Source organism: Pempheris klunzingeri, chromosome 18 (assembly GCF_042242105.1).
Source record: "Pempheris klunzingeri isolate RE-2024b chromosome 18, fPemKlu1.hap1, whole genome shotgun sequence".
NCBI lineage: Eukaryota > Metazoa > Chordata > Actinopteri > Acropomatiformes > Pempheridae > Pempheris > Pempheris klunzingeri.
This window is the reverse complement of record NC_092029.1, coordinates 15,863,471-15,876,408: the sequence shown is the minus strand read 5'-3', so window position 1 is coordinate 15,876,408 and position 12,938 is coordinate 15,863,471. Positions and strand designations below refer to the sequence as shown.

Below are 12,938 nucleotides of genomic sequence, written 5' to 3'. Positions count from 1 at the left end.
AGGAGGATCACCCTCGAGGAGATCAAGGTTAATGATATGGTTCACGATTAGCATCACATTTGGTTCCAGTAGCAACCAAGCGCATTGGATTCACAGATACATCCTCAACCAAACACCTACTCAATACTCAAATGTGAGTATTGATGAGTAGTAATTATTATTGATCAATTATTGCTGCACACAAGCTGTAATGCTATATTCAGCTTTTTGGCTTTTTTTTCCCTTTGACTTGAAACAAATAATGACATCAGAATTGTTTAATAGTTTCCCTACAGAACTTTGCCAAATGTATGGCTATGAATCGACTTTATTTACGTTCAGTATTAGTCATTGGGATACTAATATCTGCATTATTATTTTTCTTTCTTCTGTGACTGCCAAGATTTGTCACTCTGGCTAACAGCAAGATGGAAATGTGTGAGGTGACCACCAACAGCATGTCATCTAGTGTGAATCTGGCCTCAACTGCCAATACAACCTGAAAATAAAACCAACTACTGACAGTGACACCACAACTTGTGAATAATTCCTTTATAACTCATTTCAAAGCTGCCTCAAAACTAAAGTTCTTCAGCATGCCATGCCATGATTTTTTAAAAAGTAGCAATTTTGGATGTATTATTTCAGTTTAAGATTGTGTGCATGTGTTTGTGTGTGTGTGTTTGAATGTCCGTTATGTTCCAAATCATTTCCTTCTCAGATCAAACGCCTCCTCTCTGCTGAAACCCACTCTGACACATACAGGCTGTGTTAACCTATTGGACCACAGCATCATTCAGTCATTCAACTATAGGTAGAAAGCACAGTCCTCAGGGAAGGGGTGACTGTCCATCTGTCTGTCTGCCTGTCACTATGTGTGGGTGGGTGGGTGGGTGGGGGTGTATGGCTGTTTGTGTGCACGTCCGTGAGTGAGTTTCTGTCAAGTTGTCTCTGTTCTGGGGATGTATGTATTTGTGTGTGTGTGTGTGTGTGTGTGTGTGTGAAAGGGAGAGAACTGAGCGAGATTGAGCTAGCTTGTCTGTCTGTCTTTGTCTGGCTCATAGTGTGTGTGTTCCCTCCTCTGACATGTCCCAGCATCCTCCTCATCTATAATGAAAGATAACATGGAAATACAAAACCCACAACTCTGTGTGTGTTTGTGTGTGTGTTTGTGTTGGTGTGCTTGTATTAGTGTGTGCGTATTTAGTTTGATGCTAACTGACAGCTTAAGCCTGAGGCCATGTGTAGACTGGGGAGTGACGATGTGTGTGTGCAGCGGGTCGGCGTACTTGTGTGTGTGGGTGGGTGTGGGTGGGTATATGGTTGTTTGTATCTCCTCAGTATATCTAAATGTGTGTATGTGTACTTTTCTGTTCTTTTCTAAAGCAAAGTGTCTTAACTTGCAGTTCCTTTGATTACCACTAGCTGGTGCTTCCAAAAACCCTGTCCACGTCACCCCTGAATACAAAGTCAATTAGTATTTTTGCCACATGAGGTCGTGATTCATTTATGCTGCTCTGTGGTTAGCACCGTTGCCTCACAGCAAGAAGGTTCCAGGTTCAAATCCGCTGGCCAGCAGGTTTGCAGGGTAAACCCTAAACTGCGGCCAGTCCAGGGTGTACCCCGCCTCTCGCCCTATGTCAGCTGGGATTGGCTCCATGGATGGATGGAGGGATGGATGGAATTATGCTGCTCTGATTTGTGCTTTTGTGTCATTAAAGGATACTGACAAGGGGTGACTCTTTTTAAAGCTCCTTCTGTATTTCCACAACACTTACTGCTTGTTTTGCTGCATTTACATCCCAGGCTGCTTTAGACTTCACTAGCCTATTAGTAAAGCCACAGACACTACATTCATCTTTTACGGGGTGAACTCTAAAATACAAATTGACCAGTACATAACAGCGATCTGTGGCTCCCAACCAATTGATTTAACCCCTCTCGATTATTCATCTGTATAAAAAGGGGCATAAATAAAAATGTCACTTCATTTATTCAAGACAGACAGGTTACTCTCTGTTATACCTTAATGATGATTAATGGGATGACAGCTGTATGAGTTAAAAAAGACAGAACGATTAATGATGTGAGTACAAGCACACTACAAGCAATATTCTGTCTATACGTTATATACTGAAACACAACTTGAAATATTCTGCATATTTTTCAAATGACATTTTGTTTTTCCATTTTGGTATTCTCTGACATTCTGTGATTATCAAAACTGATAAAGCCTTCGATGATGAGTTTTTACATTTGCTGCTCTCAACACTTAATATCTAGTACCTCTTTCCCAGGAAAAAAAGACCTTTTTTATTGTTTTTTTGTTTTGTTTTGTTTGTTGGCTAATTAATGCAGAGGAAGGAGTAAAGCAGGAGTAAATTCTTCAGTGTGATTTTGGCCACCGAATGAAACTAAACTATCAGACATTGTCGGTCATCTTACCAGGCAGTGTGCTGTGACCTCGTCGCACTGTGTAGCGTGTCCGTGGCAATGACAAGCTTCACACACACCGTTGTACAGATTCCCGTTAACCCTCCGAAAACCAGGAACACACGCCTGACACACACAAACACACACGGTTAGAGAGGAAGGCAGAGTTGTCTGTCTTGCTATAGTGTGTCACACTGTCATCGTTTCTGATATTGTCTGAAACGTGTGTATGAGCGCATGTGAATTTCAGTCAAGACTAGAAAACCATTAAGTCAGCTGATTTCTGAAGCTAAACACTTAACTACACACAATTGAAATTGTCTCAGTTTTGCTTAGGAGGCTTTAAAAGTAAACTGGGATGATCCTTTGATCCTTTAATCAGTCGAATTACACTTTGAGAAACATTTAAGAATCAGGCATACTAAAAGCAAAATACATTAAAACCACATTTTAGGGGTCATACTGATGGGCATCTTAGTATCTTAGTGCAGCTCATGTGCAAAAGAATGCATATATATATACACACAATAAAATTCCTCCTTCTGGGGAGCCATTTTTCCCCCCACTGTGGGATAAAAATAAACTTGCTAAGACTTAAAATTTTCTCGAGATATTGCACATTATGTGCCACCTGATACCATTACTTTTTTAAAGCAGTGATATTATTGCTGGTTTAAAAGAAAAAACATTTTGCGTGAATGACTGAAAACATGCTAATACTTTTTCAGAACTTCAGACACCACTGATTGAATGTAGTTTGAAAAAGCTAAAGAAAGAGTCGTTTTATTTCTAATCTGTAAATGAAAAGTAGTCAAGTGCTTAATACATAGACATAGACATTATGCTTTCAACATAACTTTTACTCATATACTTTTTCTAAGACTGATTTTTATTGATTATTGTAGAGGAAGATTTAAAATTGCAGCGCTTGTCTGTGTGTTTACCTCACAGGAAGTTCCAGCGTATCCGGGAGGACAAGAGCAGATTTCTACAGCTGAAGCTCTCCTCTCTCCTCTGGCAGAGGGATTAGCTACCTGCATCGAGAATGAGTGAAGCCTACATACATGCGCCGGACACACACACACACACACACACACACACAGAAATATCAGGCCTAAACATGTGACACATACAGGAGGTAGTCTGTCTATATTTACAGTTAAACATACGCCTTCACTCACACAAACAGGGCTGTTTGGCTGATTAGGCTTTTAGAACTTTTATGGCCCAAGTTCATCCACTCTGGCAGGATTTATACCCAGACTGCAATAAGCTTCACCAATTAAAGTGGCATCTTTATGTTTAGGTTACAGGAGGTTGAAGAGTTGTTCACAGGCTATGAAGAATAGCTGCCTGAGATTCAACTCATGAGAAGTTTTTTTTTGTTTCATAAAGGTAGACACCAATATTTCTAAGAGTTTACAGAGTTTTCAATACTTGAGTGAGGGCTACTCACAATAATACTGAACATTAGTTGAGCCTTGTATTTAGCAAAAATAACTTCTCACTCAGACTCCAGTGGTTGCAAAGATTCTGAATGCCGTCTGATCTGTTGATTTTATATATATATATATACATACATACATACATACATACTGTAAATATCTGTTGATATACATTTTATTACCTTAAGTGATACATAAGCATGGAGCCCCATCAACAGATACATTACTGTAGAATCAGTACAGGTTTGTATGGCACTGATCAGTTACAGGGCATTCAATATTTACCCATACAAACTGCATATTACAGTCATTGGTTGATTTGTTGGAAGTTACAAAAATACTAAAAGTACTAATAATGACAATGTTCAGGATACTTGACCTGCTGTTATTCTATCATTCAATAATGCCCAATAGTTTAAATGTGCATATAGAAAGAGATGAAATGTGTTTGTTAAAGTACCTGTACACAGCGCTGGGCTCTGTGCTATAAGAGGCCCGGACCATCACTCTGGTCACATTGGCTAACACGGACAAGAAATCCCTCCGACTAATCGGCTGCGCATTCTCTGAAACCAGGAAGTTCTCTGGAAGGAGGGCGATGTGATTGGTGCTTGATGAGGACGGGTACACTGGCTGGCCAAACCTTCTGTCGATAATCTTGATTCCACCTCCCTGGCAGAGAAAATAGAAAAACATTTTTATCATGTGTTTTTACCTCTTCTACTTTGTTGTTGTTCACTCTTAATTCCATAAATGTAGAAAATGGATATTCTCTAAAACATAAATAAAGTATGACACCTCTTTAAGAAAGGACTGATCTGGGAAAAATAAGAGGGTAAGAGTGAATAATGTTTCATTAGGTAATGAGCTGCAGTTTCTATTGACATTTTGAATGGACTGAATGCAAAGTGAATTGAGCCCAGGCCTGGTATCTGACTATCTCTTGTTGAGAACGGATCAATGGCATGTAGCAGCTAACGCAGAGTGACAACTACTGATGGAGGAAGGGGGGGAGGGAGAGAGAGAGGGAGAGAGAGAGAGAGAGCCTATCATGCCAATAAACCATTAAATAAAAACTAATTGAAAGAGAGGAGATGGAGGGAGGGATAAAGAGACAGGGAGCAGTAGCAGGGCTGAGAGGCACAAAGATAAATACAGAAAGAAAAAAAGAGACAAAAGAAAGAGGAAGATTGACAAAAAAAAAAAAGACAAAGTCACCTCAGAGAAAATTGTTTTCATTAAGTCTCTGAAAAGAGGCTTTTACAGTCCTATCTTTGTTTGTCTCTCACTTCTATTTATTACATCCTAAGAAAATCAAATTTAGCAATTAAAGGATAAGGTGGGCACTTTCCTACATTTTTCTTATTGTGCAGAAATCCCATGAAAAGACAAACAACAATAATGCGTTGTGCTGTCTCTCAATACTTCACGTCCTCTCCTGTGGCTCTCGGCCTCAGTGGGGGAGACTAGAACTAGACTCTACTTGTATTAGACAAGTTTATTATTATTGGATATTAATTTAAGTATGCAAGTCCTATATGGGGTTTCTATATTGTTTGGACAGAGGGTGGATACTCAGATTAGATGCTCAGCAAAAAAGTTGACACTAAATGTACTGAGTGTACATTTACTTGGTTCTTGCCAGATAACATCTTTGAAACCTCCATGAATGGTACCGGGTCTGGGGCCCAACCATTGAGAGTCACTAAGCTACAGTACATCAGGCTTTGGCTACACAGTCAATACTTGTTGGAAGAATCACTTCATTGTCGGATTCTGTCCTTTCATGGGATTTACTGGGGTTAGAAAAATATAAAACACCACCCTTAGCCTTCAAGTCAATATTGTTCACTTAGAATTTAATTTAAACTCGAAAAAATGGACAAAAACCTGATAGCTGGGTGAGAGCCTTAAGAGCTTCTAGATGGTACCGGAAATAACCTACTGTGCTACGAGTAGAAGAACTCAAAATAGATGCATTACAGAGCAAACAAATCAGAATCAAAGCTTTCATCTGTTGTTTTAAACCAAATGAGAAGCTCCAGATGCATGAATTTCCAGCACATTGGTTGTTGTTGTTGGCGGAGGCTGATAAAGCTGGCTGGATTGAGAGAAAGACGTGGAAATCAACAAAGCCATGCCGACGAACAAAGACAGGGAGATTATTGTCTATTCAGATCCAACAAAGTTACAACCGAGGCACGAGCTTCTTCCTGCGCTTCACAGAAACCGTGTAACAGACAATATCACAACTTGATGCAGATATGCGGAGAGTAAACAGTGGGGGGAATAAGACTGCACAAAGGCTGAAAGAGAGACAGTGAAGAGGGAGTAAGCCGGTTGACAGTGTGTAGGTGGCTCATTATCATCATCATCTGGAGAGGCTTTTTGTTGACAACAAGACCGACACTTGTCCTCCTCTCCTCCTCCTCCTCCCCTCCCCTCCCAGTCTGTCCATCTCACTGACACGTCTTTAAATAACACAGGCTCGTTGGTCTGTGACTATCCATCTCTCAGTTTTCTTTCTTTCCCGCTTCTTAACTTTTTCACCTCCATTTATTTCCTTATTTCCAGGTTTACTTCATTCCTTTAATCTGCCTTCCCCCAGTTTGTTCCCTTATTTCCTTCCTTTGTGTTTCTTTCCATCTCCCTTCCGTCTGTGTCCTACCGTCCATTCCTCCCTTCCTTTTCTTCCTTCTTAATTCTTTCCTATCCTTCATTCTTTTAGTTCCTTCTGTCCTTACTCTCTCACCCCTCATCTTTCTTTCCTTCCTTGTTCTTTCTTCCTTTCTTTCTGCACAAATGTGTGCATTGCATTGGCACACTTCCTAAATAAAAGGCATAAAATACAAAGTCATATTACAATTATTTTTTGCATGTGTCCACATTTAATCTGAAATTGCATCTGTGCAGGATGAAACTTTTTTTTTACTTATCTTTTAATTGTTTTCCAGTCAATTCCTGACAAGTAGATTCTTCCACATGTAATGGTAGCTTATTACAGAAATTCTTTTCAAACTAAACTGAACTAAAATTTCCTCTGCTTTAAGGTGTCATTGGTAGGAGGTTGTGTGTGCGTGAAATAACAGGTTCATTTTTGCAGCTCTGGCACACTGAACAAGCAGAAACACGCACACCAACCTGCTTATGTATGTATTTGTGTGTGTACTGTACACTCACACGCACAAACACACAATGCTGCTAAGTGATATAGGAGATATAAACAGTTAACTAATAGTGTTGCTGCTTTGCTTATTGCTGCCATACATCATATCACAACCTGCTCATTATAAAGACAGAAAGAGGGAGGGGAGGAAGAGACTCTCTATCTGCATTTTTTATTGCTAAGTTCAGCATTTCTCTGCCAGCTGTAGCTGCTTGTGCTTGTGTGTGTGTGTGTGTGTGTGTGTGTGTGTGTGTGTGTGTGTGTGTGTGTGTGTGTGTGTGTGTGTGTGCTTTAAACAGCTGTGCGAATACATTTAGTGGTCTTCGCTGGTGCAAAAGTCAGTGGCTTGTGGGAAGAGATAAATAATGCTGCCAACAAAAATACATAGGTGCACATCCATTCACACTCATGTTCATGTGGGTTTCCTCAGATTGCAACATTTCCTCGCCAGCCAAAGCCAATGCGTGGCCAATGCTCTTCATCAAGGCACTGCTTGGAGAACTGGAGCTGAATCTCCCAAATTTACCAACAGGGTTCAATAAAGCACAATTCTAAAAATCTATTAATCTCATACATACATACAGACAAAGGCAGATATATTGTTGAACAGCTGATTCATGGTGATTCTCTACATCATAGTATGATGTCTTTGTGTTTAAAACTTACCTCTATGATCAGATCAGGTTCTGAGGTGACTCTAATGGCCGTTTGCTCTTGTTGGTCTATAGTGTAAGACACAGTGTAGGTCACACTCCCTCCATAGGCTGAAAGCTAAAGAAAGACAGCAAGAGAAACAGGAATTAGTAGGTTTATGTTATTTGCAAAACTCTTCAGAATTACGGCACATTATTGACTTTGACTATTGATGTCTAATGTGTCTACTGGCATACAGCTGAAAGCCATACCCAAATAACTTTAGCAGGTCTGTTCTGGCCACTCCTAGCAAGCAGAGACATTACACAGTGGTTGACAGAGTGTTTATTTTACCTGCCTGGCATCATTACGTTTAGCTGAAGGCCGGCAGATTTACAGTAATACTATGTCACTACTAATGAACGATGACCACTAAGGCCGTAAGTAACAATTACTGTATGACAAACCATAGAGTACTAGTGGCACAAGTAGAAACAAGTTTAAAAAATTGAAGACCTTTTTGCTTTATTAGGTATTATTATTTATTTAGGTATTCTGAGGTGTTTTTGACCTCTAGTAGTGTTAAGGAGCAGTTTTTATATGAGAGGTTTCCCATTTTCTTTGCCTCACTGACAACATGTGTGACGCCATTCATATCCCTGCTGATGGTTTCTCACTATTCTGCTGAAACAGGTGGTGATAATGGGCCAAAACAGGCAGGAGAGAAGAAGACTGAAGAAGAAAAATCCTTGAATTCATCACACTTGTTAGATTTCCAGCATACAGACAAAGCATGTTGGTAGGGACCTTTGAATCTAAACAGAATTTTTTTATTACACCGGATATCTTTCATTAGTGCAGATGGAGAAGATTGAGATGGTCGGTGAACCAGGAGTGGAGGGGGGAACTAGTTTGCAAGGCAACAGATGCAATCACTCAATTTATTAATTGCAGAAAAAACAGCAGTTACACAATGGGAGCTAATGTGAAACAAAGCTGACTTATGCACTTATCCCTCAATCAGAGTCAGAATCAGAAGGTCGGGGGTTCGCTCCCCAGCTCCTATGGGTCCTTGGGCAAGACGCTGAACCCCATCTCGCTCCTGAAGCATGGCTTCAGTGTGTGAATGAGTATGAGTACATTCCTCCTGTATGAATGATGTGTGAATGGGTGAATGAGGATGTCATGTAAAGCGCTTTGAGTAGTTGAAATAACTAGAAAGGCGCTATACAAATACAGACCATTTACCATTTAAGATAAGTTCAACTTTTATGGCAGCAGCATAACTGTATCAAATCCACTACTACTTCAACAGCAACACAATAAAACCACGACCACTACTGCCACTGCTAATGATAGTAGAATAACGATTTTAGTATGTAAAGAGAACGAGAATATGCTGCAATCTTTGTTGTCTTGTGTGTTTCGGTGCAGTGTTTCTGTCGAGTCCACAGAATGAGCTTTAGGTGGAGAAACGCTGCGTCGGCATGATCCTGAAATTTATTATTCTGCTCCAACTCGAACAGTAATGGGTGGGAGAGCGAGATAATAATGCCACCATAAAAACAGAGAGAGGGGGACACTGAGGAAGGGGGGAGAGAGACAAAGAAATAGAGCTTGAGACAGAGAGAGATAGAGAGGGTGTAAGAGGTGAGCTTAATGCCCCTATAAACCTCTTCCATTCAACATCATTACTCTCAGTTCTTAAACCGGGAGGAGGAATCACCCATTTCACAGCTGACTGAAAACACACACACACACACACACGCACGCACACTAGTGGGCATGAAGGTGTACTTGGGTGGACATTTTATTGACTAACACTTATTCTCTATCTAATCCCATTTGCTGATCTGGACTCCAGAAGACAGTAAAATCATAGTTTAAACCCACAGTACACAGCCTACACATATCAGGCACTTATGCGGCCTGACCTCCTTTGCCATTAGCTCGTCTGCACCCCGATATGGACTCACATTCACACTTAAGTCTCTTATACTCAAAAAAAAAAACCTTGTTTGCTCCACCGCAACAAAACGGCAGCATGATGAAAGCAAAAGACACCAGAGAAGAATGTTTTGCAGAGAGTTACAGAGCAGCGGTGTTTGTGTAAAATTAGACATGGTGCTACATTACATATGCTGTGATTATGGACTCAAGCAATATATATTTGTATTATAGTAAATGTTGTAAATAAGCATGTATACATTTCCCCTGGATTTCACAAGAATAAAGCTAAAATGGAGAAAAGTGACAAAAAGGAGCAGAAACAGTATGTTTAGTTCTTTCCTATTTGTAAGACATTTGTCTGGATTTGTCCAGTGACTCCAACAGATGGTCCTGGACCCTGGTTGGGGAGTGATGTTGTTAAGTAGATAGAACACCAAATGGTTGCATATGTCTATAAGTGCTTTAACTCATCCACTTGTGCAAAGGAGGCTTGCATAAAAAGCTGATTTGTCTGCATTTTACTGCTCTGTTCAGTGGAGAATTAGAAGAATGCCTTCATGTATACGCTGGAATACTTTTGCACTGATGGCACAATCCTTTGTGAATGATTCTCTATCCACTTAGCCCACCTGAATTTCACAATTTACTTCCTTTGAAATTATTGACATTTCTCGGAAAATTCATTTCTCTGACGCCATCCACTCAACCTGGACAACAATCAAAGCTTTTGTCATGGCAACCTGATGACCCGTCTCTACCCCTTGGGAGAAGAAATAAAAGAAGCACAACACAGGAAAGAGAAAAGACCAACAGAATAGCACAGCGGGAGAGCAAAATTATCAGGAGGGAGAGGGGAATTATGAGAAGTGGAAGCGAAAGAGCAATAAACACTCAGGCACACAGACATGCACACAGCTACAATAGACATCAGTCAGATCCCCCTGAGAGCTCCATAAGCCCATTATTTAGTCTATTAGTGGCCAGAATAAGAAAATTAAACATAATCCTCTTTGTTGGGACCCTGATCAAGAACCTAACAGAATCTTCATTAAAGCGAGCCTTTTGTCAGGGCCAGTATTTCAGTCTATACAAGTCATTCAGTTTAAGATATGGGGGTCAAATAAAGCAAAATAACCTCGCATCAAGGGTAGTTGCTGAAAAAAAGAGAAGATTGAACTAAATCGGTTGTTGAGAGGGGAATTTTGTGCATTACAGGTTATGCTACAGCTACAGGGGGTATTTTGCACGCTGCAATACAAATGTACAACTTCAAGTTACTTAAAAAACATCCATGACCGAAACTGCTGTTAAAGGTTTCATTGACATTTTAGCATCCACACTGCTGCTGCTGTTTATCAGTTATACGGAAAAGAAAATGAACACACAGAGAGGATGAGAGAGGAAGAGAAACAGAGAGACTAGAAATAAGCTAATTTAAAACGTGGGAGGAGGCGGACAGAAATGAGGAGAGAGAAACAAAGGATGGGATAAAGTGCAGCAGGACAGTAGAGACACAAAGCAAGGATAGACTAAGAGGGAGGAAAGGAGAGAGGGGAGAAAATGAGGGGAGGAAAGTTATGAGATTTAATTTGCTGCCTATGCTAAGGAGTTGGTTTGGCATGGAGGGAGAAGAGGTGTGAAAGTGAGTCACTATCGACCTCAGTCCTCCTCCAGGGTTCCCACCAGAGCCCTGATGTAATATGACTTTTCCAAAGCTTTAAATAACCAAGTCAGAGCATTTTAACGACCTGCAAGTGTTAGTCCATCCTGGGTTTAATACTGTTGTTCTTCTAAAAAGGTCAGATTTCTACTATAGTTGGACCTTCTGGGGAGAGCAAACAGATTAAACATCATTTCATAGAAAAAAACTTTGTAAAATAAGTTTTGAATTATAATTTATATTATAATATTTTTTTTCAAATCCTCCAGCGTTTTCCCACATTCACAGAGGAGGTTAGCTGATTTGGGGCTTCATACACTATCATAACATCTTTAAATCAGCCATTAGAAAGTTAGTCAAAATATCAAGACAACTACCAAACCAAGCATTTAGTTTAGTCATGCATTTATAACAAATAAAACATGATACAAGAAAGAGGGATATATGACCTATAATAGACCGGTATTGTACTCGAGCAGTGACAGCTTTGTTTAACAGCACATGCAAAGAAACAAAAACTACAATAAAAAATGTTTTATTTATTTATGTTCTTATGTGATGTTATTCCATTTACAGCGGTGTCTCAGATATCATCACGTTAAGTATTGTTGTGGATCTGGTGGTAGACGCTGAGACAGCCTGGCTCACCTGGCAGTTCATTAGCCAACAGCACACACTGACTCACTACTGTGAGCCGACACCAAAACAACAAACCGTACAGTTAGCTCTGAGCTAACTCCCGTTCCCCAAACTAGCGGGAAAAACCATGCTATCTAACACAAATCACAGTTAGCTGACGGGCTTTCACTGCATCTAACGTGACCCTCATATTTAGTTTTAGTCTCCTCTTGTGGCAAAATGGTGAGTTTTTCTTGTTATTGAGAAACACAGGATGAGTGGACATATTCTCATCATTTTATGCAACAAAAAAAGAGCGGAAACACTGGGCATTAACACTGTTTGGATTCCTTGATCTCATACGCTTAGAACAAACTGAACTACCGGTAAGAAACCACACAACCGCCAACAGTGTAGGTGTAGAAATATTAGAAGGACATTGAAAGAAATTACTGATTGCAAGAAGCAACAACATTACCTAAATTTAAATAAGCTATTAGTATGCAACTTTCTTCTGTGCCTACCACATGCAAGCATCTTCAGAGAAATGTGTTTGCCAATCTGCATTCAAACACCTCGATTCTTGGAGTACAAAAGCAGACAGTGGCAACCGACGCTCTCTTCAGGAGATTGGGCAGAGAGAGAAAAGAGGGTGGGGGGGGACAAAGGAAATCATCCTTCAGGAAATGAAAACCAGATTGTCACAAAAGCTTCAGAAAACAAACTCCCCTAAAATGACACACACAAACACACACGCATTCAGGGCATACGCAAGAACACACACACATAAACGGCAAAACAAAGAGATAGACACAACAGAGACACAGAAATATTAAGACACACACACACACACACACACACACACACACACACAACCCTGGGTCGCCTTTCTGATGCATGTGGTTGTTTGCAATTCGTATCAGGAGTTTTCCCTCTGTTTACCTACCGGTTACACACATACATACTCACACAGATGCACACACAGACTACTGTTGTTCCTAGTAGGGTTAGATTGCCTCCAGATGGATCGAAAGAGAGTGCAATGCTGAACAGC

The 12,938-nt window shown here is 40.2% G+C and overlaps 1 protein-coding gene across 1 annotated transcript in view; it reads right to left on the bottom strand.

Annotated features, from left to right (window-relative positions):
• lama2 (laminin, alpha 2) overlaps window positions 1–12,938 on the bottom strand; it is a 165,835-nt gene that overhangs the window by 84,049 nt on the left and 68,848 nt on the right. Inside the window, exons 15-18 of the mRNA XM_070849929.1 lie at window positions 7,690–7,794; window positions 4,318–4,529; window positions 3,357–3,468; window positions 2,425–2,538 (exon numbers count right to left, since the gene is read on the bottom strand). Coding sequence (XP_070706030.1) covers window positions 2,425–2,538; window positions 3,357–3,468; window positions 4,318–4,529; window positions 7,690–7,794 — 543 coding nt within the window. The remainder of the gene's footprint in view (window positions 1–2,424; window positions 2,539–3,356; window positions 3,469–4,317; window positions 4,530–7,689; window positions 7,795–12,938) is intronic.